This window comes from Trachinotus anak, unplaced genomic scaffold, assembly GCF_046630095.1.
Source record: "Trachinotus anak isolate AG129_WGS33_773 ecotype Australia unplaced genomic scaffold, CSIRO_AGI_Tana_v1 ptg000005l, whole genome shotgun sequence".
Classification (NCBI taxonomy): domain Eukaryota; kingdom Metazoa; phylum Chordata; class Actinopteri; order Carangiformes; family Carangidae; genus Trachinotus; species Trachinotus anak.
The window spans coordinates 8,704,065-8,731,241 of NW_027273856.1; the positions used below are offsets into that span (position 1 = coordinate 8,704,065).

A 27,177-nucleotide genomic window follows, 5' to 3' on the forward strand; every position below is an offset into this window, starting at 1 on the left:
ATACAAACCAGCTGAGCTGAGCCCTGAAAACACTACAGATTGATCCAACACACAGCTGTGATGTGTGGCCCTGAGCTCCACACAGGAGGGGGCCCGCCTGCTCTTAACGCCTCTGAGCTTTGTGTGAGGCTTCACTACACTTAAACACACACACGCACACACACACACGGAACAGACTGCGTGTGTTATGTATATTAAATGTAAATCAGTCTCATTTATATTCACTGGTCAGTTTTCGCATGTTGTTGCCTTGATCTCAGGTCTGTGTGTCAGCTGATATAAAACCCACAGGAACCTGATATCAGACTGAAACCATGATAGTGGCCCCTACAGGCCGACGATGGACAAAAGGTTTTGGCTTAAGTTTAAATTTGTCATTTGAAATTGAGGGATATCTGTCAATCTGTTATTGGAGCTCACTTATTCCCATGATGCTCCTCTCCTGCTGTGTGCATGTAGACAGGTGTGAGAGTGAGTTACTACGGTTACGGTGACAACCTGTCTCTGTAGCTCTGAAACTTTCTCATGATTCAGTAACAGATTATTAGATTAGTATGGCTAAGTTTTTAGACTCAAAGGTGCCTTGTGAGTGTTGAGAACAACAAGTCTCAGGTTTAATCATCCGAATCATACTGAGCTCATTTCATTTATATGAACTGTTTTGTCTAAGCTTGATGATGGTCCTATTACCATTTTAGATACATTGTTTTTATTCATCATTTCACATATGAAACAACTGCTCTTTGATAATCACTTCCTGTCCTGATGCACCAGTTACAGACTGTTCAACAGATCAGTGAGAGTTTAACAGGAGAAGTTCAACAGTTGTGGAAATTGAATTATCTGCTTCCTGAGATGAGCTGGAGTCAGAAAAGTAAAAGTAAAAGATCCATGTCCATGAGTCTGAAACCACATTAGAAGATTGTTGGAAAAAACAACAAAGACAAAACATCATCAACATGTTTTATTGCCAGAAGAATTTAAATCCATGTTACTGATTTACAGACAGTGCCCGTCTGTTTTCTTCATAGAACAGAGATATAAGGCCTGTTTTATAGTAGGTGTTGTAAACTGATGTGAGGGTGATACAGTGTGTGTGTGTGTGTCACTGGGACTTCTGTTTCTCCCACTGCTCTGGTGTGAGAGTCTTCTGTTCGAAAGCGTGGATCTCCTTCAGCTCCTCAGCCAGGCAGGTATTCACCATCCTGACAACACATGACACAGGTGTGGAGTTTACACGTGTACGGCGGTAACAGCAGGAGGAACAATCTGCTCATGTCTGACAGGTCCACACATCCACACACTTCACATGTCTGTTAAAGTGACGTTTCTGTCATTCAGACACTGTGTGGAAATGTTCCTTACAACTTTATTCAGATGTGACAGGACATTTACAGAAGGAGCACCTGGCACACAAGGAGGGGGGGGAATAAGTTGGAAATGAAAGGTATGAACAAAGTAGTCCTGGGTAATATCCAAGATTTAATATCTCGATACAGCCCGGTCCGAATGTCTTGATGTATGATATCACAGGGGGCAGTTTCCAGTGTTTCCTGGTGAACTAAATATTTTGGGATCATTTCTCCTTTATTTCAACAGCAGCAGATAATAAGTGATAAATGATGACAGTGATCTAAGAAGGCAGAGAAAGTGTGTTTAATTAAGGATACACTAGGGTGACAATGTTCACTGATCAACACACACACACACACACACACACACACACACACACATATATATATTACACATGTTGAGGTTTGTTATGAGGCTAATTCTAATATTTTTTTAATTGAAAATTTGACTTAATATTGGGATTTAACATTGTCCACCAGAATTACACATCTGTCAGTGTAGAGAGACATTTAGACCATAATGTGGGGAGATCGGATACATATATATAAAGAACACAATTGGACTGATTGAATGAATAAAAAGTAAAATTGTATTGATTTTATTTTTGGTCAGAGTTTGGTTGGTGGCTGGTCAAACACTTCTTGGCTGGGTGGGGTTGTTGGAGGTGTTATAAGACTCATCACCATGACATGAGAAGTATTTCTAAAACCCTGACTACAGCCTCATGTGTTGGGAGTTTTAGAAAATGTCACTACATCCAACCTTGCCCAACTGCTGTGAATAATGTGTGAAAAAGTAAAGTGGTCTAAAAAGGCAGGATCATGTTGTATAATGTCATGTATGTTATGTGATGGTTATGTTATGTAATGCTGTTATAAAGTTCAGTTGACTTCAGTTCAGCAGCAGGGGCTCATGGTGTCTGCGACTGTGCTGATGTGCACTGATTCAGTGGTTTTGTTAAGTGATGCTCAGACTGTTTTACTACCTGCTGTAACAGACTCACTCTGTACCACACTGATATTATGTGTGTCGTGTAGCACAGCTGTTATATAATCAACCATCATAATAATATGTAAGCTACAGTGACACAGTTCTGCTCTGTCCCAGTGAATAAAAACACAAATCTAAGCCATGCATGGTCCTTCTTTAATGCTGTTTGAATTAGACTGACACCAAAGACTTGAGCCACAAACAAATGCGCATTCGTGAAAATAATTCCCACAGAGTGGAATACCTGTGTCTCTGTAACAGCTGTTTACCCTCAAACTGGGGCGACACCACCAGGACCTTGAAGCTGGCAGCACATCGGTTAGGAGACGTATCCTCCACATCCTGGGGAAGACAAGATAAATGTCCACGAATGCAGACTTCATTCATTCAAGGAATATGTTGCCATGATGACAGTCCAGTGATTGTGTTTGTCCCCCTGGAGAAATAGATTAGTAATATATAAGTGTAATTTTTGGGTGAAAGGGTCGTTGTGGCAGGTGGAACAAACAGCAGAGGCTGTGAAAGTGCCACAGATACTCAGCCAGTGTGAGGCCCTGCTGCATGGTGGCAGCAGCAGGAGGCAAATAGGAGGACGGTGAATGAGCTGTGTGCTGACTTACTCTGAGTATGAAACATTCATAAAACGTTTAAGTTACGTTCTGCCAGGTTTCTACTTAGATAAACAATAGGAAAGCACGGGAAACAGTCGAGAATGGACTTTGTGTGCTTCTACTCACTGCAGCACACACACTAATCTAGAACATGTGGAACAAATAATAGTGAGGACCTTACCACATGCACTGCTGCGAGCTCTTTAATGAGTTTATCCCGGATGTGATCCGCTGTTATGGCCATATCTACAGACTGTGTAACGTTAACACAGACAGCTAGCTAATTCATAGATTTCTAGAGTCTGGTCAGAGAGAGAGAGAGGCTGACACCGGAAGTGCTATAGTATTTTTTAAGTGTAAAATTGGTATATTTCTTAAAAACACCGCTACAGCACAGTTGTAAACTGGAATTTTAATTTATTATTTAAAAAGTTGTATATTTAAAGGTGTTCTCGCTAATTTCAGACACCGAGTGTGAATGGGTGGGCGTCACTGACCGCATAACTGACAGAAGAAATGTCCAATTGCATTGCAGTATGGAAACTATGCCCAATCAGCTGCGGTATAGCTTTTTTAAAGTAGCGAATGATGATAATAGGGGTCTTTATATAAAGACAAACACATTTTTTTAATAGAAATTCGTGTAAGCAAAATAAATGTTTCGTTTTCATTCATTCTACGACATGTCAATATGAATTAGTTGTTGTATATGATGTGAGTAGGTTGTTAGCCTCGCAGCGAGGCACATTCAATTATTTTAAAACATATTTAATCAGGCAGCTTTGTGGGCTACTACGAAAGACACTGTTTACACGAACGTACGTACATCAGTAGGAAGTCGACTATGGCTGTTTCTTTGTGGTAGTATATTTAATGCTAAACCTTCTGTCTTCGAGCAAATAGTTTAAGTAATATTGCGCCGATAATGGCGGCACTACCACCATTTAATCGGCTCCTATTTTATAATGATTTTACCTGTCGTCTTTTTGTTTATGGCTGTAGTAGCTAAGCTAACTTAGATGCTGTGTAGCGACCATTTATTGAATAAAATATATTTTTTCCACAATGGTGGTGGAGGTAGAAAGCTTCTTTGGTGTCTACATGCTTTACTGCATCAATCCTAAATTCAAAGGTCGCATCTACATCGGCTTCACTGTGAACCCTGAGCGGCGGATCGGACAGCACAACGCTGGCAGGCACAGAGGGGGGGCCAAGAGGACCAGTGGAAGAGGACCGTGGTATGACCCGCTAACCTGCTGTACCACAATCACTGTCTGTGGAATCACTGAATCACTCCTGCATATATTCCTTTGTTTTGTCTAGGGAGATGGTTCTCATCATACACGGCTTCCCCTCTGACATTGCCGCCCTGAGAGTAAGTATCTGTGGGAGGGTTTTGAAATAACTGAGTTACAGTATATTGTATTTATTGTGTCATCAGTATTTGCCTGACATTGCTGTTCTTATAATGGTGTAACAGTCCCTGAAACTCCATTTACACCATAAAGTGACACTGAAACTTTGGAAACCTGTTTCCAACTGAGGAGCTTTTTTATGAGCTGAGGAAACAGTGTCACTATTCTGTAGCTTGTCCAGCAGAGAGAAGTGACGTTTATTTTTACATTGTACATACTTTTTCTGATCAATTTCTTGTTAGAAATTGATCAGAAAAATTAAGGTAAACATATCAAACATGTTTTTACTTATGTTATGGTTTTTTGCAATGGAAATTAATATCAACCAATATATCATTATTGAAAAATGTTAAAATATCAATATCAAGATCCTGTGTTTGGTTGGTGTACATTGTGGATCTATTCAGCTAGATAGGTGTCAGTATGAATAGGGTTTAATCAAAGCCATAGGAGTGTCTAAAATCAATTTTAAGGACAGGTGGTGGACATTTATTTATGTTGGAGACAAAGTTGTCAGCTACAAAAAGCAAAATCAGATGAGAGTTACTGGTTCTCAAGAGGACACAGGGAAACAAAGCAGACTGTGTACTAGAGAACCAGACACTGTGGCTCAGCAGGGTTTCTTTAGACTTTAGATCAGCTCTGAGGGCCCCTCCTTTATTTTGACTCTTAAGTACCTGAGATGATCCATATAAACTCTAATTATCATCATGGTATCTCTGTGTCAGTTTGAGTGGGCGTGGCAACACCCTCACTCCTCCAGGCGACTCTCCCACATCTCCCGGCGCTCCAGGAAAGAGTCGAGTCTGCAGTTCCACTGGCGTGTGCTCTCCAACATGCTGCGGGTGGCGCCGTGGAACAGACTGCCGCTGACGGCACGCTGGCTCAAACAGGAGTACAGGATGGACTTTGAGCCCAGTTTGCAGCCTCCCCTGCACATTCCCATCACGTTCGGTAGCGTGAGAGCCAAGAAGACGCAGCTGCTGTCGTCTGCAGGAGAGGAGGAAGAGGAGGAGGAGGAGGCATCCAGTTGTTTTCTCTGTCGAGGCTCAGTAAAGGTGAAGACCCTGTAGTGAGGACTTGGTTCAGTTCTGACTCAAAAAGCAGTTCAGGATTTTGGAAAATACCAATCTGTACATGAACAAAATGTAATGTAAAATCTACTGTTTTAGGCAGAGTTGGTGCTGGAACTATTGATTGTTTAACAACATCCACCCACTCAGTGCTTCTGTGCAGTGTCTCCAGATGTTGTGCAGGTGGTCAGATACAGTTAATGAGCACAACATTTGGTTTTTGTGGCTCAGAGCTGCACTGATAAGTTGGCCAGGCTGACAGATCGGATGATAGATGTTATTTACTACAGAAATGTCACTGTCAGTGTAGATGTCAGCAGAAACCTGACAGGAAATGTCAGTACAGAAATGCCAGAGTAGGTTTGAGGTAATGTAGAAGTTGATTTTTAGCAGTAACCTCTAGGACTGAAACATGAAGCCAACACTGACTCCCATGTTAAAATATCACGGTGGTGTCACGTCATCAATTAAATGTTTACAGCCAAAATCTGTTCTGGTCTCTAGAGCTAATTTCATCCTTCATGACAACTGTACGGGCTGAATTTTATAGAATTCACCTGTTTACATTTTATTAAGGACTAAAGTGATGGAGAATTGTGGGCGGGCCTCTTTGAGTGACAGGTGGGCATATGCTTGCCACAGACTGGCATGCCCTCAAGTCTCAGCTCCACACACGCCCCACCCCTGTGACCATTTTGGATTAGCTGGTAGTCGGGGGCGGAGTCCGGCACTGCCAAAATGGTGATGGCGGAGCAGCTCACTCTAACCCTGACCTGCTAACACTGGGGGTAGGGCTACAATCGACATTCACACCCAGGTCAAATGACTCTGCAGCAGACTTGGGTATTTATCGGCTTCAGCTCCAATCGGCAGTGCTGTAAACACAACACCTGTGCAATCACATCCTGGCCGGTCGGTTGGTTGATCTTTGTCTCTTGTTTCTCTCAGGTGTCAGAAAAGCTGAGCTGTTTCCACCCGGCCTGTGGAATGAGCAGTCATGTGATTTGCCTTGCCAAACATTTCCTGAAGTCAGAACCGTCCCACCTCCTGCCTGTGGAGGGAGAATGTCCGGCCTGTCGTCGCTCAGTGCTGTGGGGAAGTCTCATCCGTCATAAACATGGCTGCTTCAGAGACCTGGAGGAGATCATGCCATCTGCATCCCAAGTGAGTTACAGGACGATATATGGTGTGTGTGTGTGTGTGTTGGGGGGGGGGGGGGAGACACATGTCATTTTACAGCTTATTGGCAGTGTATCATCAAATATCACCTGCCAGTGTCTCCTCCTATAGTCAGGAGGTTTATCTTCATATCTATATTCATATCCAGCGTTCCCCTCTGTACTCAAGCTTTAACTGATGAAGACTGTGCCAGATAAACAACATGTATCACACGTGAATGTAGTTTTTTTCGAACTTGTCCTCTGCTCCTCCACAGAACCACTGGGCAGATGAGCTGCAGATATGACAGAGCCTGAACTGTGGTGCCGTCAGAGAATTATGTCAATTATGTGTAATGGAATATTTCTTTTCAAACTGAACAGGTGGAGATGTCCGACATCTCACGGGATTCGACCTCTGGCTGTGTTTGGTTATTTATAAATGTGATCATGAAGAATTTTTAAAACTATGTCTGTTTAATGAATTAAATATTTGTGTGGAAAAAATACTTGTGAATGCATCATGTGATAAATAAAACAAGATTGTTTTGTACAGTGTATGAAGTGTCTGTCACAGGTTTACAGTTTACACTCAGCAGGTTCTGTTCTGTCAGGTTGAAAAGCAAAAATATAAAGAAATATATATATTTACAGTGTTATTAGAAAATCCACATGTGCATGCACCAAATCCAGAAATATACTAAATGAGCTCTTTAATCTTCTCTTCTTGTTGGGTTCAGAGTTGAAGTAAGAAATGATGATCAATATTTTGATCACTGATCAGGTAAAAACACCAAAGCTCAAATTAGTTGCTGACTGTTCTTGTGAGTTTTTCCTGTCACGTGATGATGACTGGTCAGACAAAAGTAAGCATCAAAAAAATAACAACTTTTAGACATGACTCTGTTGACCAGGTGGAAGGCGTTTTGTTTTTTTTTCCCTCATACAGTTCATGCAGAAAGTTTCCAGACTCCAGCCTGATGCTAAAATTAAAAAATACGTATATATTTCCTCCACACTCAATATTCCATAACGACAAAGTGAAGACACCATTTTCTGGAGCAAATCAGACATGATGTTAATAAGAGGTCTTCCTGGAAGTTTCTCCTTCTCCACACAGGGTTTCTGGAGTTCAGAGTCACCATCAGGTTCTCTGTCTCCTCTCTTACCATGACCCTTCTCCCTGATGTCTCAGTTAGTCCAGGTCCAGCTGTAGAAGAGTTCTGTTTTTCCAATTTTCTTGTCAGACTGATGGAGGCAACTGAGCTCTTGAACTTTCAATGCAGCAGAAATGTTTTTGTGTCTCTGAGCTCTGCAGCAGCTCCTTCCTCCTCATGGTTTCTGCTCTGATCTGCATTGTCAGCTGTGAGACCTTATATAGACAGTTTACTACAGGTGGACTCCAATCAAGGTGGATAAACATCTCAGAGATGATCCAGAGAAACTGAGGAACCAGAGCTAAACTTCAAGAGTCTGAATACTTATGACAATGTGATGTTTCAGTTTTTACTTTTTAGTAAACTTGCAAAAGTTTCTAAAACCCTCATTATGGGGGATTGAGAGTAGACTGACGGGGGAAGAAATATAGATTTTTTATTTTATCATGAGGCTGCAACATAAAGAAATGTGAAAGAGTGAAGGGGTCTGAAGACTTTCTGAATAAATGGTCTAAACAATGAAAAATAAAAGATTAAGCATGAACATATTGGGACATATAATGGGATCTTGATGTAAGATGCTACATCATCTTAAAAAGCACACCACTTACATGGCATTTGGTTGCACTAGTGACTATTCTGGTTTTATACAGGGAAACAAATATTTATGCAATTAGCCCATTTCCTCTCAAATCTCTACTAACTGATGTTTTTTTGGATCAGCTGGTACAGATTTGTTTCCATGAGTACAGCAAAAAAATAAAAAATAAAAAATAAATAAAAAAAGCAACAACAGCAAAACTCCTTTACATTTGTTAAATGTTTATTATCCATATTTGTTAGTTGCAGGGACAAAGGAAGCAATAGTGAAGCATGATTTAGGTAGTGATCATCAGTAACAATCAGAACAAAAATATTATCAGATAATCATTATTGCATTATTTTGTTAATTTCTGGTTGTGATTGATAAAACAAAATGTATTGGTGGTCTCTACATGGGTGTATTATTATACACCTTTTTATTATATGACCGTACCTTTCAAAGAAGAAACACTTTTCTAACATAACATAAATTCAGCCTTCATAAGTCTTAGCTGGTCTGGTCTGTGCAGTAGCTTATGGTGGCTAAAGTTAGCTAATGCTCGCAAAGACAGATGTTCATGCTGGTGCTCCTGACCTGTTCACTGACTTCTCTCTTCTTGTGCTGCCTTCACAACACAGTTTCACATTTTCACAATGGACTGTGACTAACTTTCACATTAGAGAATACGTACATATAAAACATAAAAATAAGTATATGTAAATGTGTAATTTTACTAATAATACTGAAGTTCTTTCTTAAAGCTGCATTTATTTTTGGGGACGTCAAAACAAGCCGTCAACTGAACAGTGACATATTATCACCTTATGAAATTGTTAGCATTAGCAAATGCTTGTTTACACATTCAGCAGACACAGAGCAACATGAGCACTGATTTAGAGCCATGTTTTGGTCCTTACCAGTCCCTGAGTAAAGTATCTGACTCTTTAGCTGCTAAATGCTCCACCATGTTCACCAGCTGCTCTTTGACTGTGTGTGTCTGCTGTTCGGTGCTGAGCAGGTGGAGGACAGTGGGTTTATCAAAGCATTTTAGCTTAAAAAAGCAACTGTGGTTTGAAATAGTTTTGATGACGGTGAAGTTTATGGGCTTGAAAACCAACAATGAGCTAAAGGGGCTATTTGTAAGTTTTCTCTGCCATTGGACGCAGTTTCTCACCAGTGGTGATTGGCGCTCGATCCAGCCATCACTGTCATTATGATACAAGAGGCTATAATAATCCTCTGAGCAGCCATGTCTTCAGGACAGACTGGAGGTTACAGTGAGCTGCTATAAAGTGATGAGATGAGCTAGCTGGTTGGCATGCTAACGTCTATAGAAGAAAAGAGGTGAGACAAGAGTTAACTTCGGTGTTGCGTTCCACCTCTGGAGGCAGTTTTTGTTGAGTAAAGGAATAAAGTTTGATACCAAACTCAACAATGTTTCTTCTAAACTGGTAAATAAAAAGCTGCAAATGCTAATGTTAGCTATGTAGCGATAGCTAAACTTACAAATAGCTCCTTTAAAATAGGCTTAATATCTCCGTAGAAAAATCTTTGAAAAATGATTAATACATTTATAAAATAAAATAAAATAAAAAATTGAAAAAAATTATAAAATCATTGATTGGTGTAGCTCAAGTTTGTAGCATCTGTGTGCGACTCTTGTGCGCCGTCTCCTCACTGTTGCACAGGGGGGGCTTGTACAGTGATCACCGGCTGACAGGGACAGGAAACAAGGAAAGGTCATATTTAATTTTAATTAAGAAAATTGACAAGTTACTGTATCATCTTTATTTTTGTGGGACCTAATGTAATAATTCTCCAAACACTGCTGGGTGGACCTTTAACAGTCATCTTTCTTTTTCTCGTGTGGTTGGTATACTGTCTTTAGGCGTCATTAGGGAAACCTGTTATCCAGAGGACCTTGAGTTGCTATGGCAACCATTGCTGTATACTCACCATTTTGGGTGGTGGTGTGCAGCAGTTGACCACCTTGCAGCTGTAGGCGGCCAGAGTGGCTGAGATGGCCAGAAGAACAGCGTGGATGAGCGCACACTCAGCGTTGAAGTGGGACAGGACATTCTGTAAGTGGGACAAGGTTCACAGAGATTACATCTGGACTGAAAAGAATAAAGATAATAGAGAAAAAGAAATATATCAAGAAAGAAAAAGACTGAATTATATGTGTAAAGAAATATGAAATGCTGCCCAAAACTATGGACGACAAAAAAGGCCACACTTGCAAATTTGTCTTTAACCCGTTATCTCTAGATATCAGAGCTTTGTTATCTCGAGATAATGGAATAATTATCCTGTTATCTCGGGAAAACGAGTCTTCTGTACAAAACAGAAGCTAAACATGATGCATTTTTAAATGTAAGCTCACACAACTGAAATTTCAAATGCTTTCATTGCTCCCACTTAAACTGCATCTGTCCCTACATGTCAATAACTGACATTTCAACTGCTTTCATCTCATGCTCTTTAAATCAGAGTTATTTACTTATTAGTGGTGTTGGTCATCATTTCTGTCAGTACATTTAAAATTCTTAAAATCTATGATGTGAAACATACAATTGTAATAATAACACAATTTGATTATAATTTAAAGGACACAACATTGTAAAAGTGATAACAGTAAATCACTGCTGCTTGGATTTTATGTGTCAGATTATTAAAAGGCAATTTTGAATGTTACACTGATAAACTGTGTTGTCATCCAGCACTACCTTCAATTTCATCACAAATCTTATGAAAATATTTTTCTTATTACAGGACAGTTATAAATCACCTCAATTTTTTGGCAGATTTCGCCATAGTGAAGAGTGAGGTTGTCGTAGTAATAATGCCAGCAGTACGAGGGTATGTCATCGAATTTAGTCAAACTGGCGATCATGTTGAAGAGGGAGGCACCACACGCCACAATCTGCATCCCCAGACAGGCTCTCAGCTGAGACGTGCAAGGAAAAAACAAACAACTTCAAGACATTTACAAAATAAGACACTTGATCTTTAAATCCTGAAAAAAATTACAAAGACGAATCATGTTCTAGTTTACTGGGTAAATACATAACTGTATGATTTATCATGGCTAGAATTTACTATTGCACACACACATGTATCCCAGTTTACTGAGTCAGTGCTACGAGTGTATTTAGCCTCTCCTCCATGTTTCTTTTTAAGAAGGTTCCTGACAGTATCCTACTCTATGTCCTGCACACATGTGCTCCCCTCACTCAGTTACTGTATGTATCTGCATACAGAATCTGACCACATATAGTTTAACAACTGTCTCTCTTCAGCCTTAACCAGTGACTCATCTCACAGTGGAAATGGAAAACACCTGTTCAGACCTAGTATTAAAAGGCTGTGGGTCCTGAGTGATCTGATCACATATGGTCAGCTCTAAGTTTGTCTGTTCCCACCTGTTTAAAATGTGTCTCCAGTGGCCACTCGTGATCTGATCTCACTTCCTGCTTCATATGCAAATACACTAAACTGTGACAGGACTCATTAGACTGTATCAGAGGACTCCAATGTGGCCAGGACGCATTTGTGTTCACACTGCTAAAAGAATGTAGCCACATGTGGCTCTGAATGCGGTCTGAGTGATTGGATCTCAAATGTGTCCGGGTGAGTTCACACCTGAACTCAGAGCTGACCACGTGTGATCGGATCACTGAGGACAGATGTTACTACCAGGTCTGAACAGGGCCTATGTTTGCTCCTCTGAAAGCAGAAGTGGCCTCAGTCTGTATTTAGTATTTGTTCTAATACTGTTTGATGTTTCTGTGACCTTGTTTGCCTATGGTACATAGACTAATCAGTCACCATGTTGTCTGTCTCCTTAACCCACCGTGGGCAGATGAAGCTTCTGTGCTGCTACAGCCACACTCCCAGCTATTATTACCTGTGAAGAGAACAGAATCACATGATCAAGATGGCAGGAAGTCACTGAAGGGTGGAAAAAATGGCGAGGACAATCCCAACATCTGTAATAGTCAGAATTAAGTATGAAACTCAGTTATCCAGCATTATAAGGGTGTGTATGATGAACTCAAGAAGAAAACAGAAGAAAGAATTTGGTAAATTATAAAAATATTAATATATTATTCAAATAAGTGTGGAATATTTAAAGGTCCATACAGTCTAAAGGTGGATGTCCATGTGTTTGTGATTATAAAGCAGGTCTAGGTTCTATATTAATACTGTGAAAGTATCAAAGCCTCAGTCCACAGAGAAATGCACACAGCCTGTACTCAGAAACTGAGCCTTAAAACCAGCCGTCAGGACTTCTGGAACTTTATGATGTCACAAGAAAGCAGTCACCGCCCTTAGCCACACCCCAAGCCCCACCCACCTGGACCACAATCCAGCTCTGCAGGATTTGGTTTCTCTGAGTGTTTACCTGAAATCTGCTCTATTTTTATTTGATCACTCAGAAAACTGCCAATTAGAAGAGAGGTTCAGATCCTCTCCTCTGATTGGCTGACTGACCTGTTGTTACTAGAGCTCCAGAGAGAAGCCTGAGAGAGGAGAGGTAAAACTACACTGAGATGGTTTTTGGTTCTTAAAACCTCAAATAGATCTTCTGATGGAGATCAACACAGGAGAATATCAAATATGGAATTATAAAAAAATAGAAACAGAGATAATCTAAACAAAATGATCTTTAAAAACATTAGAAATGTAAATAACTTGTTTTTCCACTCAGCTTCCTACATGTTTCTCCTGCTTTCTGTTTAAAAATAAAAATAAAACATTTTTGAGATTTTCAAGTCTGTCATGAGTCAGAAAAGTCACTGATATGAAGTTTAATATTGGAGTTTTCACTGGCTCTTACCAGTAGAGATGAAATGATCAAGGGTATGTCAGTGTGCATGTGACTCAGACCATTGGTCAGAAACACACTGATGCAGATGATCTGAAACACACTGAAGCCAATCTGAGTGACCTGCAACCAACACACAGAGAATACTTTAGGACACACACACACACACACACACACACACACACACACACACACACACACACACACAGACTGTACCCCCAGAGCTTTGGGCTCAGCCTCCAGGTACTTCTCTTTCCTGCGGACGTTTCTCTGGAAGGTGACAGCGACCAGCGGGCTCTGAGCCGGCCTGGGGTCCTCCTCCACCACCGCTGCTTCATCTGAAACAGTCAACATCCAGCCTTGATCTCATGTATAAGCTGTTGTTATTCAGAGGAGAGGAGAGGAACATGCAGTGCAGAGCCCTCCGCAGCGGAAGTCCGCTTCAGAGCAAGCAGAACACAACATCTGGACTTCATCACTCTGCGCAAACAACATGGATCTTCACGGACACCTTCTTCACTGTTAATTAAAACGAGGTGTATTAACAGAGCGTCTTTTTACCCGCCATGATCCTGGTGTCCTCAACCGCCTCACGAACAGTCTTCCTCTTTTTGATGCGTTTCTGAACTGGTCCCGGGCTGCAGATCGGAAGTTTTGCAACAGTTTTGTGGATCTGACTGATCGAGTCCCGCCCTGAGTCTGTCAGTGCAACACGAGTCCTGCTGCCCCCCCCCCCCCCCCCCCCCCCCAGTCCCGGAGTCAGCTGCTTGAAACGGGGACTGTGATTGGCTGAGTGGTGGCGAAATATCTTCACTTCCACCAACAATCTGCAGCTGGACTGTTACAAACATCACCCATAAGACGGGGACATGGCGTTTGTTCAACGCGGTGAATGCTGGAGCACATCAGGCTCATGAATCCGGGAGCCAGCACTACCCTGCAGGCTGCTTATCCCATCTGCTTGCTACTACTGTAGCGCGGCCCTACATGGGAACATTCCAGTAAACCTGTGGCAAATATTCTGGTGCATTAATGAAATGCTGGGTTCACAGTTCTGTAGAAACTAACAAAAATCATCAGTGACAAACAAAAAGCATTATTTAGGTATTTATGTATTGTTGTCTTTGCTAAAAACTCTCCTTTTCCACATGCACTTGAACATATGATGCACTTTGATTGCTGCCTGTGTCACCTTGATTGCTTTTATTCATTTTTCACATTCTTTTGATCTTATGTCATGTTTTATGTTTTTCTGAAAGGTTTTCATGGTACAGCACCTTGTAACCCGGTTTGAAAGGTGCTCTGTAAATAAAGTTTACTTACCTACTTACCTTTAATGTTTTTTATTTCATGTTACCTGGAATTTTCTCTGAGGTGTCTCTTAGCTGCAGACAACATGTGTAGTAATTACCCTGCTGTATAAGGCGCGTCACAAGAGACACTGTGTTCTTCTTGGTTATTTGTAGTGTAGTTACCTAACTTTTGGTTGACTGGGTGTTTTCTGGCTCTCAGTTTGATAAATGCTGATTGTTCTTCCAGCTTAGCTATTCACTATGATGACTGACCGATTTTTATATCAGCATATAAGATATAATGTGACATTAGATTTACAATATACAATTAAAATCTTGCTTCATAAAAACAATGAAAGGACAAAGGAATACAGACTTCAGTGGTGGAATAAGTAAAACAAAATAGCACAGTGAAGTCCATGTGGGGGGGGGGGGGTATCTCCCAAAAGAAATAGGTTTTATTAACTGAAACCAATAATTGATTATTATGGTAATCATTTTGACACTCCTTGACTGACAGCCCCCTCATCTGCATAATGAAATGCAAAAAGTAATATAAAAATAAAATACAGAATAAGTTTGTGGAAAAATAAAAAAGTGGGAAATGCAAAGGGAAAATAATAAACGGATAGATAAATAAATAATCAATAACTAAACAAATAAATAAATGAAACAGAAATTTAAATGGGAAAGTAAATAAATAAGGGAATTGATACAAAGGTATATAAATAAACACAAAAGCAAGTTAAAACAGAAATATTGGTTTATATCACATTATGGCTGTATTTATTATTTTTGGTGCTTTTACTGGCACATTCATTTATTTATTTTGGATTTTGGCAGTTTCAGTCCTTCCTAAGGGGAAGGGGATGGTAGACTTTGATATTGTGATTTTATTTCTTTGTGAAGTGATTCTTGTCATGAATAAAACTGTATCTGTACCTATTAAATAAAGGCTCCTAAGAGTAACACAGCTTACTGTAATCAGTAAAGGGCATCTAAAGTAAAAGTGCTGGATGTACACAACGGCCTCATTTAAGTGTTTATGTGTTAAAATATAAAAGACAACATCCCAACTACAGCTGGTGGAGCTATTTAATCTATTGTTGTTTAATCTGTAAATCTCTCTGAAGACAAAGCTGCAGATCAAACACACACACACTTAAGAATATATCGATGTTTATTGGCACAGGAAGTTAACAACAGGTAAAAGTGCTCACACACTGTGGATAACTGTACATACAGTCAGGTCCCTCATTTGTGTCCCCTCCCCAACTTCACAGCATCACCTGTTGGATGAAATCTGGAACTGCAGCTGTGAGCAGCAGGTCTGGTCCTTCATCAGTTCAACAAGTGGACAAGTATACAACTGTACTCATCAAAACTACTGCAGGAGCTGACAGTCACAGAGGAACATTAACAGTTGGGGATTGATTCCAGTCAGTCACTCCACCCACCACGCCACCTTTTATTACATTAACACAAGCACGCTGAGTATTCAGAAAGGCAAATAATATTTTCATTGATCTCTTATGTTATCTAACTATGCAGATAGTTTTGGTTTTATTTGTCCAGGTTTTGAGATGTCAGCCTCTGAGACTCCCGCATCCACACCAACACAATGGATGTGAGTGGAAATATAACTGTGATGCTTCACTATCTTATTTCTGCAGAAACAATGTCCTGGTTTCTCAGATGATCTACTGACAACAGTTTTCACCAGAACTACTTTCTATTGGATAAAGTAGTTCCTATAAAAACTGTTGACAACTATGTCTGTCCATTACACTGAGTAACTGGGACATGGTTTCTGGAAATATAAGATACTATTCATTTATTTTAAGATGACATTTATCAAAGTTTTCAGGAAAACAAAGAAAATTTCATTCGCCTGCACTGTATTAAAGTGGAGGCAGAAGTTTCAAAAGCTGACATCTCAGAGCCTGAGCAGATGAAACTGAAGCCAGCTGCATGGTTAGATGACACTGGAAACAATGTCTCTTGGTAATTCATGTGAACCAACCCTTCGACTGCATATTTGTTTTGTCATTTTATTTGTCTGCTCAAATTACAATCCTACCTTTTTTGTCAGGTACCTGAACGCAGCAGGTTGAGAAAACAATCTACTATTCTGGACCTTTGATTTAAACTTTATTTCACCAGTAGATTGTCTTTTGTTTTTTGTTATGCCCACTCAGTTGCAGTTAATGCACAACGCAATCCATCTTTTGTCGTCAGTTTCGCATGGTTAAAGGAACAGTTTGACATTTTGGGAAAGCGCTAATTTGCTCTCTTGTTGAGAGTTAGATGAGAAGATCAATATGACTCCCGTATAATAATATATGAGGCTAGAGCCAGGTGACAGTTTAGCATGAATACTGGGAACAAGGGGAAACTGCTGCGAAGTGGAAAAGCATATTTCCAAAAATGTCAAAGTGTGCCTTTAGGTCAGTAAAGCACATCAGAGTGCACTTGATGGGGGAGGAGCCATGGACTCCTGAGGTGTGATGAATGTTAAACCATTAAAAATCGAATCAGGACCAGACCAACCTGCATGGATTGTCCATCCTTGCATTTCTATGAAAACACAGCATCAGCTACACATAGTATTAAACAGACATAAGTAATAAGCTGAAACAGCAATCAGTGCAATTAATGTTGATAAGGCAGAAATAATCCCTTACAAACATCCTTGTAATTTTCCCCTTTGTGCTGATTAGTAATGCAAACACATGAAAGTCACCTGTAAAGTAAGTGATTGGATAAATTCCCTTCTTTTCAAAAATAAAATCCCTGGATGATAGAATACACAAGATTGAATTCTTAAAAAAAACAGAAGGATAAGAAAACATTTGACACATAACGCTCATAATGCTGACAGAAAATTTAAACTGTCAAAACAAGCTGCATATATTTTTTTTTAGATCAGACAGTTGGTGATATCTGACTTTACTTTCATTTTCTTTTACTTCCACCACTCGCTGAGAGAATAATGTAGAGCTAGCCTGATAAAAGGAACCAATATTAGCCTTTTATAGGAAACTGATTGTAAAATGACATCATCACAATACTGACCTCTAATATACTGGCTGTCTATTGTAAAAACATAACGTGAACTGATTATGATGAGGCATTTAGGTCAGTTTTACTCATATGCATGGTGTCAGTCTTGTATGAATGTGTTATTATTAGTTTAATCATTTATAGTGTCCAAATCTAGAAATACTGTGTCAGAGACCCAGTTGACCCTGATGAGAATCATATTCTTCCTGTATCTGTGTGTAGTCTTCTGGCATGAAAATTATTTTATAAAAATTAAAAGAATGTTGTTTTATATTGGCTTTTCAAAACCCACAGGGTATGGAGTCTGCAGTGTGCCACTGGAAGAACAATACAAAAGCTACTGATTAATCAAATTAGTATTTAAATAATGGATTATTAAACTCAAAGTTAAAACGTATATATCTTTGAACTTTACAATTAATTCAGTTTCCTTGTTTTCTCTTAAAATAATTGATTTTTAAAATTTTAATTTTTGTTATTCCATTTACTTAAGGTCAGTTAATTAATTTTGTGTTTTAGAGTTGTAATCCAGTCTAAAGCTGTTTAAGCAGTTGGTTAACTGAAACTTAAATCTAAAGTCCAAGGCCGGGATAAGTGTTGGCAGGAGTTTGGCCAATCAGAACTCCATCTGCTTCCCTGTGGGATGGACTTTGGATTCAACTTTTAGGTGACACGCTACTGAACATCTTGTTAAATCGATCACAACTCTAAATGTTAAAGCAGAAAATTAATCAACTGTGAGATGAAATTTGAAAGAAAAACAAATAAATAAACAGAATAACAAAAAGTAAAAATTAAATGACTTTTCAAAATATACTAATAGAACAAATTTAATGTTAAAATTATTTTTTACTTTGAACTTATCAATACAACCTTTAAATGCTACTTTGATTAATCAATTTATAACTGCTTTTTAAATCAATCAATTTATTTACTGATTACATTAAAGCACTTTAAAGTGGCAGACAAGGTTAGGCTTTGATGGAACTGCTCTTCAGCCCCTGAGAAAAAGCCTCCCACTGACTTGGGTTTTTAACGGGAGTGACCTCTGGGTGATCTCTCATCAACCTCTGACCAGCCCACCTTACAGAGTCTGGTAACCATCGGTCCTTCTCTTGCGGCTCAGCAGATAGGCAATGACCACAATGACAATGAGCACCAGCAATGTCACGCCCACCCCGATGGCGACGCGGTAATCGGGCTTGTCAGCAGAACAGACGTCAGCTGGAAAACACACAACACAACATATATAAAACAACATATTATTTGCTTAATGTGACCAATTTTGCAGGAACTAATGCCAAATGTCAGTAAATCAATGAAATCTTTAATCAATAACCCCATTTGAAAGGTGTCAATTCACCAAGCAAATGTTTATTTAATGTTTATTTATCTATGACTGCTCTGATATCAAATTTAAATAATCGATCAAATATAAATTTAACTTTCAAGTTCATGTTTAAAATGTATAGTTACTGCTGACATTCAAATTAAAATTAAAACTCCATTTAGGAGCTTTCAGAAAGCCTTAATTAACAATTATGAAAGAAGGTTATTTCCATTCATTGAAAATTAGACTCAAATGCCACACTTTACTTCGCAATTTAATTTATAAGTTTAAGTTACACATTATCTGACAATTTGAAAATAATAAGACTATTTTAAGTACTGTCATTATTACAGCAGTCTTATACTTAGACATGCACTGAAAATTATTTGCCCATGGAGTTTTCATTTTTGTATAAATTTATAATGCCAGTAATTATGAATTTTGAACAGAATTTTTATTTTTAAATTTAATTTAAATGTGTCATACATTATGGATACCCAAATAGAATATGATGTGATAAAAAAAAATATTTTAATTTTTAAAAATATTTTTTAATTTTAAATTTAATTTTGGGTCCAGAGTTCAATAAATCACATTTGCTTCAGCATGCAGCAGGCAGCTTGCATGGGCACGAATAAGTGATATATACATATTGATGTTTCAACAAATTGTGCAACACGAGTAGAAACTTTGTTATTGTGACAAATTAATTCCATGCTAGGCCACCAATAACTTCCTGTTTAACCAGTGACATTTCACAATTCTGCAGATGTCTAACAGCTGCCAAAGCTCAATGAGCAAATATTCATATTCATATCATTTAACATATATGTGCTTGCACATATACTGTATAGTGGCACACATATATTATCAGACCAAAAATGGGGCATAATTTGCATGAGACTATGAGCGTACAGTTGGTCAGTGCTCATAAGACAGCAAAATGGCCCCATAATTATCTATGACATTATTTGCTGGTTGAGGTGGAGCTAATTCTTCACATATTTTATGTAACTTTTATCTATAACAATGCAAAGTTTTTTGTTAATAAGATAATCATACTTTTAAGGTAAAACATTTCCCTCTGAAAAGTGAGGCAGCCAAAGATACTTATGTAAAGTACTAAAAAAACTATATTATGGCAACACCACTTTAGAAATATATTACCTACATAGCCACAACTTCACACATTTGAAGATATTATGACAATATGTTGCACTTAGGTGAGGAGCATCGTTCTTACTTGAGTGTTTCTATTTTTTGTTATTTTACACATCTCCTCCACTACATATATTGTCCTTTCTTTTCCAATTACAAAACAATTACTTTATGCTACTGTAACTGAGAATACATAATACATATATATGATGACACCTGTGGCCAGTCTGCATAACAAGTACTTTAACATTTGATACTTTAAATGCATTGTGCTGATAATAAGTCTGTGCTTTTACTGAATGTAGGACTTCTACTTGTAATGGAGTACTTTTCCATTGTGGTATTGCATAACTTCATATAAGGAGTTCTCATACTTGCATTAATGGATCTAACAATGTATTTACTGAGCAGCTACATGTATTCATGAGAGGCTCTTAATTAGCTGAAAATGCTTCCTAATTCAATTTTGTTCATGAGGACACTTACGCAAGCCAAAGTCGTTGCTCTTGGTCAGATTGAAGGCCTGCATCCTGTCCTGACTGACATCCAGATACAGTCCGTCCCCCATGTAAAGTGATTCATCCTTGCAGGAGTAGGAGTGTCCAATCTTTGCAGCAAAGAGGTGCATTGAATTGTTTCTGGCAGAATACCTGTGGAAAGCTGCAACGGTCCAAAAAACAATGCCCAGGTTATTTCAGGACACAATGGCGTAACTGCCATAAACACAAATGCTGACAATCTGATAGGGAGCCAAACTTGTTAGACTGGATTGTACTGAAGGTAGGTTGCCTGTTACCAACATCACATGCTTAGCAGTAATACCACAGGTCAAGTCTATACATAACTGAACAGACAGACACACACACAAACAAGGAAGTTAATGCTAATATTTGCCAGTGTTGCACAATACACACCTGCAGCTGAAATGTCAGTGAACCTGCAGTGACCCAATTCTAAAGCCTACAAGTTTACATGCAGTAAATAATATGTAGAGGCTGGATAAAAACATGGATATTCTCTGCTTACCTCCTTTGCTGAAGGCGTAGGAGAGATTGAAGGAAAGAGCATCAACGTAGGCAGTATCGTTAGCGACGCTCTGAGGGGATATAAGACAACAGGGCAGGTTTTCACACAGGCTGGGTAGTCTGCTTTTTAGATTCTTACTGTAACTGATTGTGAGATGTTGGTTTTAATTTCAGTGAACTGGTGAAACGTGACCATGATTGAGGATGTTAGAGACTCTATTGTCCCCGAGGCTGCCTGATGGATGTGATGAGAAAGTTGCTGCATGCTTTTATAGCACAAAGAGACACATTTTGTTTGTTTGAACTTTGAGGCTACCGAGCAATAAAGACAGAATCTGTGTGGTTGCTTAATCTGACATATCACTGTTTCTCTATTTATTAATTACTCTATTGCTGATTGTTGACAGAGTCTTACTTTGAATTTCATCACACGTTTCAATAATTTATTACATTTTGTTTTCAAAGTATGTAAACACAACTCTAAAGGTTTCAGTGCTGCTCTCCGCCCTGCGTTGTACCTCAATAATTTTTGTGCCTGAATTATTTTAATGATGTGCTGTTCTTATTTGTTTCCAAACATTTAATTACATGTTCGTATCCATGTAGCTTTTTAGTAGAAACAGCCCATGAGCCTTACACACAGTGCTAGCTTTCTGCTGATGGGACAGTGAGTGCTCACTTATACCTAGCTAGTTTGTTAGCTCGCTAAATAGTTATATAGACTGGGTTGATGCTTTTCAAGCTACTGACTCTCATTTCTAAACTGGTTCTTAAATATCAGTGTGTTACATGTGCACAGCGGGTTTGGTTTGTGACAGCTGCTTTAAAGTTGATAAAATACCTGAAATAAAATATTGAAGAAATCTTCAATGCTCTATATTTTTAGCGATAGCAAACACCATTTTATTTAGCCATAAATATGTTAAAGGTCCCATATTTTTCACTTTCCTGGTGTTTTATTTAAGGTGTTGATATCTGTAAGAAAACATATTAGTGGTTTTAAGAACCAAAAACCATCTCAGTGTAGTTTTACCTCTCCTCTCTCAGGCTTCTCTCTGGAGCTCTAGTAACAACAGGTCAGTCAGCCAATCAGAAGAGAGGCTCTGAGTCTCTCTTCTGGGGCTTGGGGTGTGGCTGAGGGCGGTGACTGCTTTGTTGTGACATCACAAACTTCCAGAAGTCCTGACGGCTGGTTTTAAGGCTCAGTTTCTGAATACAGGCTGTGTGCATTTCTCTGTGGACTGAGGCTTTGATACTTTCACAGTATTAATATAGAACCTAGACCTGCTTTATGATCAGAAACACATGGACATCCACCTTTAGACTGGATGGACCTTTAAATATCTGACACACCTTTTTGTAGTTCTCTTAATGTCTGTCTAAATCTCTATTTTTACCTTTTGTGTTACCTTATGTATGTATTTTCAGTAAAACAGTAGAAACTTAGTAGAACCAAAACCGCTGGATTCTGTTACGTAAAAATGAAAATACATACATACACACACACACACACACATACATATATATATATATATATATATATATATAAATAAATAAATAAAATACACACATATATAGGTCAGGATGGTACATTTTGTAACAATGTTACATATTGTTCTGTATTTAATATTTCTGTTTTAAAATCTTTTTTATGCTTACAAATGTATTGTTATTAATGTTGTTTAAATGACAAAGGGTTTGAATTCCAGTAGAAAGTGCTGTTGTAGATACTGATTAAACACTCACTTTTTCAGAAACGAAAATTAAAGCAAATCTCAGTGAGAGGTTGTAGTGATTTATAAAAGCTAGGGGAACAGGGGCTGGCCTCGGTGTGACATCCCTGTACAGCTAACATTTGAGGTTGCTTATCAACAGAGACCCGGCTGGTACTAATCGTACTAAGTTGAACCAGCTGTATCAGTACTAATCATAACTGATTTGTTTTGGACCAACTATTTTTATGAGAGTTTTTAATCTTTTTAAGCAAAAATGGCAAATATTCACCAGTGCCTGCTCTGCTGCTGTGATGGTTTTCTGATGTTCTTATGTTTTTTAAATATTTTTTTTTATTTTATCACAGTAAACTAACTAACTTTTGGCTTTTGTACAGTTGGTCAGACAAATCAAAATGTGAAGACATCATCTCGCAGAATTCCTCAAATGTTTTGACATTTTGCGCATTAAACAATTAATCACGGAAATAATTAATTATTTATAATGGATGATGATAATTATCATTATTTGGAGTCCTAGAGCAGATTTGAGGCTGGATCCAGAGTCAGTAAGGTACTGGATGACCCTGACCATAGTTCAAAAAGCTTTCTTTTGTGGACCTTGTTTACTTTACCAGTTGGGCTTATTGGACATTTGGTTACCAGGCTGTATTTGTTTATGTAGTTATACCTGGGTTGGGTTGTGTAGTTAGTTTGACAATGATACATTGATGTAATGCTTCACCAAGCACTTTTAACCTGTTCCTCACGAGTGGCACTTAGAAAACCACTAAACGAATCCTACCAGAGTGTGGAGAGAGGCAGTGTGATGCAGTTTCATTGTCACATGCTCTTAGAGCAGGCCTGTCAATTATAGTTCCCCTTTTTTAACAGTGCTTTCTGATTCCAGTTCCTACATGAAGTTACCACTCAAACAATTTGTTATTCATCAAAAATGAATGAGTTAATTCTGTTAATGTTGCACTATTTAATTGCTTGAGGCTTCTATCTAAATTCCAAATCAGTGTAAGTAGGTCAAAGATAAGGTATTGGAAAAACAAGGACTATATACTTCCCCTATACCAGTGTTCAACATTATAAAGTCATATTTGCGACAAATAAAGGAAATCAAATGTACCTTGTTGAACATTAATGTGATGAAGCCCTCTTTGAAGACAAGGGTCAGGTTTGCCTTGGCTTCCTCACAACTTCCTGTAGTGCTCGTCTTCTCTGGTACAACATTGAAGGTTCCATTGGCCTGAAAGATAAACAGAGAAATCTGGTAGTTAGACAACCACCTTGTATCACAATGTTCCATAAGGTACCATGGCAGCTACAGTATCTCTTTAGAGTAGCAATATGATTAGCAACTGTCTTATGACACAAAAATGACACACATTTAACCTTCTGCATTCTTCAAGCCCACAACAATGGGGAAATTAAAACTCATGTGAAAAGATTTTCTCAATTCCTGAAAAAAGGATGCTGACAATTGCGTTGTTTAAGCTGAGTCAGAGACTCGTGCAGAAAGTTCTATCCATGTTGATGACTTCCTAAATGGCTTCATAAAATCCTAAAATCCAATTTTAAGATTAGAATCTGCTCAGAAAATTTGCTAGACCTTTGCTGTGTCTATTGTGACTGATGAAATGTACCTGTGGTGTTGCCAATCGGATCTGAAGCGCCATGTCGGCCATCAGGCAAACCACGTTTTTCTCGTTCTTTAGGCGATACTTTCCTACAGTCAAGTTGGTGGGGGGGGTAGGTTCAGGAGTAGGTGTCACTGTAGGCTTGGGGGTGGTGGTTGTAGGCTTGGGGGTGGTGGTTGTAGCATTGGAGGTGGTCGTTGTAGGCTTGGGGGTGGTGGTTGTAGCATTGGAGGTGGTGGTTGTAGGCTTGGGGGTGGTGGTTGTAGCATTGGAGGTGGTCGTTGTAGGCTTGGGGGTGGTGGTTGTAGGCTTGGGGGTGGTGGTTGTAGCATTGGACGTGGTGGTTGTAGGCTTGGGGGTGGCGGTTGTAGCATTGGACGTGGTGGTTGTAGGCTTGGTGGTGGGGGTTGTAGCATTTGGGGTGATGATTGCCGAGGTGCCAAACTGCTGCGCAGGGGAAACGGTTGCAGGAGGTTTGGACTTCCTTTTGTCTTCAGCCAATGACAGCGCTTCAGTCAAACAGAAAGAGAGGGAGAAACAAATCCACTTCAATATTAATACAACTACAACATTAAGACATCTGACAGCTTGTTTTGGTCTCCACCAACTGATGAGAAAAACTCTTTTCTTTAGCTGCTAAACCAACGGGTCACTGACGTCACCTATCTGCTGCAGTGTAGAATGGACAAATTAAAGCGATCTTTCAGAAAATAGTTTCCTGCTGCTGCTGGAAATGTAGCTGATGATATCATTTATAGGCTGTTAGACCAAAACAATGAGCTAAAACAATGTATGAAGCCCAACATACACCTGGGTCTTCAAGTCTGGCCCATATACATATACATCCTGGCAGATTCTGGCTGTTGAAGATTTGGAAGTACCATCTGACAATTACGCTGTATATGGGCCAGATTTGGCCCGTGGAACTGGACGTATAGTGGGGCTGAAGAAAAGATGTATGTGGCTCAAGTATGGCCCAAATTAATTTTGCTATCTGTAGAGTTGGATGGAAATTATCTGGGGGTTCGTCAGTACAAGTGAACCCTTTTAAATTATACAAAGTCTTTTAACAAACAAAGTGAAATTAGCAGCCTGACAGAGTTTAATTGCTTTACTGCTTTTCACTTTGACATCACCTGATATTGCTATATTTATCAAGGTACACAGGTGATCAGCACATTTATGACCCTTTATGATGTGCTTTCAGTACACAGCTTATCTGCAGGTTCAGGCACTGGTGACTGAAATGTCCCATTGTAGGACTCAGGCACACAAATGGCTGACTTTAAAACGCATTAGGTTGAGCCCCACGGATGAATGTGGGCTTCTAAGCAGTAATGAAACTGTAAATACAAACTATGGCCTGCAAACAGTGATCAGCATTAAGTACACAAAGTGAACAAAAATTACGAATATTTCTCGGAGAACGTCGTTTTTTTAAAGGACCATATGATTTCACATCAATTTTAGAGTCATTCATTTGGCTTAACTGCTGTTTTAAAAACTGAGTTCAAGCTGTTACAAGTTGCAGATTCATCCTGTAAAAAAACAGCGCTCTTCTGCCAGCAGACATGTGACTCAGACGTTATCGGAAGACTGCGGAAATTTCTGTTCCCCAAACAATCCAGGAAGTCACACTGAGGTCTGATAAAAACATCTCATGTCTCATTTATCCACCGAACCAAGAACACGCACACGCACACTTTCTAGTGAGCCCAGTACAACAGCGACAACCCTACAACACAAAGGCAGCCAAAAATGATTGAGAGAGCGCTGCAGCGCGCAATACAATTCTGCTGTTATGAACGAACAAAACTGCTCTTCTCCAAACTAGTATCTGCACTAAAACTGCGTGGCGGGATGTTTTTGGTGTCGCCTCACCTGAGAGAGCGCAGCAGGCTGCAACAACGAACACAACGGTCCTCTTCATGGCGACAGGTGCTGGCTGACGGCGGCGCTGCCCGCTGCACTGCTCTTCACTGCTCACAGTGGAGCTGCGCCTCGGCTCCGAGCTCCTAAATAAACAGCCGCGTCAAGCTCACTGAGGCACATAGGGCATGACCGGAAGTCTTTCCTTTAAAAATAAAAGCATGTCTAATCGTCAAAGGAAAAAAAAAATACAAGGTACCGCTGATGCAAAGGGAATATATCTGAATATTTTTAAAAAAACTAAATAAAAGGCTATTTCTCTGCAAATGTATCTGTAGTATTAATTTAGATTAGTTTAATATATAAATGAATAATATTTAATGTTTTATTTTTAAAAATCAACGTGATCATTTGGAATTTTGTTTTAAGCTCAGGGCATGAAATATTTTCATGTAAAAATTACTGACCCTACTTTAAAGGATCAGTATATTCCCAACATTTGTGGTGAATTAATGATAGATTGTAATATATTAATTTTCTGCATGGATAAAGGGATTTTAAGGGCTAACACACCTCAAATATACAAAATAACATTACAATGATCCCATTCTTATATAATATAGATTATATATTTCTTTCCAAATTCATTTAAATTGTAATATATTAAAGAGCTTCATGGGTTTTGTGATTAATTAAGGTGGTTTAAAGGCATAATTCCCTTTAATATTACAAAATGGCATAACAAGTTAATTAAATTGAAAATCCTGGTGTTTACCATAAATGAGACATTATTTAATTGATAAATGATCATTTCTGACTGTCTGTCTCTTCAAATAATGTTAATATATAGTATGATGTCTTTTTTAAATTATATTTTAGCTTTCAAGACATGTCCTGGATAAAGTGGGAATT

General features: G+C 38.9%; 4 protein-coding genes across 4 annotated transcripts; 1 reads left to right on the forward strand and 3 right to left on the reverse strand.

Annotated features, from left to right (window-relative positions):
• Nucleotides 1-949: 949 nt before the first annotated feature.
• Nucleotides 950-3,445, reverse strand: LOC139621576 (bolA-like protein 2). Its single transcript, XM_071478217.1, has 3 exons — nucleotides 3,136-3,445; nucleotides 2,588-2,685; nucleotides 950-1,205 (listed from the first exon to the last, which is right to left on the reverse strand). Exons 1-3 carry the CDS (start codon nucleotides 3,196-3,198, stop codon nucleotides 1,106-1,108), a joined length of 261 nt encoding a protein of 86 aa, XP_071334318.1. The 5' UTR covers nucleotides 3,199-3,445; the 3' UTR covers nucleotides 950-1,105.
• A 425-nt stretch (nucleotides 3,446-3,870) lies between these two features.
• slx1b (SLX1 homolog B, structure-specific endonuclease subunit) lies at nucleotides 3,871-7,157 on the forward strand. The gene is made up of 5 exons (XM_071478220.1): nucleotides 3,871-4,192; nucleotides 4,278-4,329; nucleotides 5,098-5,427; nucleotides 6,391-6,606; nucleotides 6,878-7,157. The coding sequence occupies exons 1-5, from the start codon at nucleotides 4,020-4,022 to the stop codon at nucleotides 6,905-6,907; spliced, it is 801 nt and encodes a 266-aa protein (XP_071334321.1). The 5' UTR covers nucleotides 3,871-4,019; the 3' UTR covers nucleotides 6,908-7,157.
• A 1,409-nt stretch (nucleotides 7,158-8,566) lies between these two features.
• On the reverse strand, nucleotides 8,567-13,888 carry LOC139621579 (membrane-spanning 4-domains subfamily A member 4A-like). The gene is made up of 7 exons (XM_071478221.1): nucleotides 13,729-13,888; nucleotides 13,384-13,505; nucleotides 13,180-13,290; nucleotides 12,193-12,246; nucleotides 11,128-11,286; nucleotides 10,296-10,418; nucleotides 8,567-10,052 (listed from the first exon to the last, which is right to left on the reverse strand). Exons 1-7 carry the CDS (start codon nucleotides 13,733-13,735, stop codon nucleotides 10,014-10,016), a joined length of 615 nt encoding a protein of 204 aa, XP_071334322.1. The 5' UTR covers nucleotides 13,736-13,888; the 3' UTR covers nucleotides 8,567-10,013.
• Nucleotides 13,889-15,621: 1,733 nt separating this feature from the next.
• On the reverse strand, nucleotides 15,622-26,437 carry cd68 (CD68 molecule). Its single transcript, XM_071478218.1, has 6 exons — nucleotides 26,278-26,437; nucleotides 24,403-24,905; nucleotides 23,886-24,005; nucleotides 21,037-21,106; nucleotides 20,497-20,670; nucleotides 15,622-18,746 (listed from the first exon to the last, which is right to left on the reverse strand). Exons 1-6 carry the CDS (start codon nucleotides 26,324-26,326, stop codon nucleotides 18,607-18,609), a joined length of 1,056 nt encoding a protein of 351 aa, XP_071334319.1. The 5' UTR covers nucleotides 26,327-26,437; the 3' UTR covers nucleotides 15,622-18,606.
• Nucleotides 26,438-27,177: the final 740 nt, after the last annotated feature.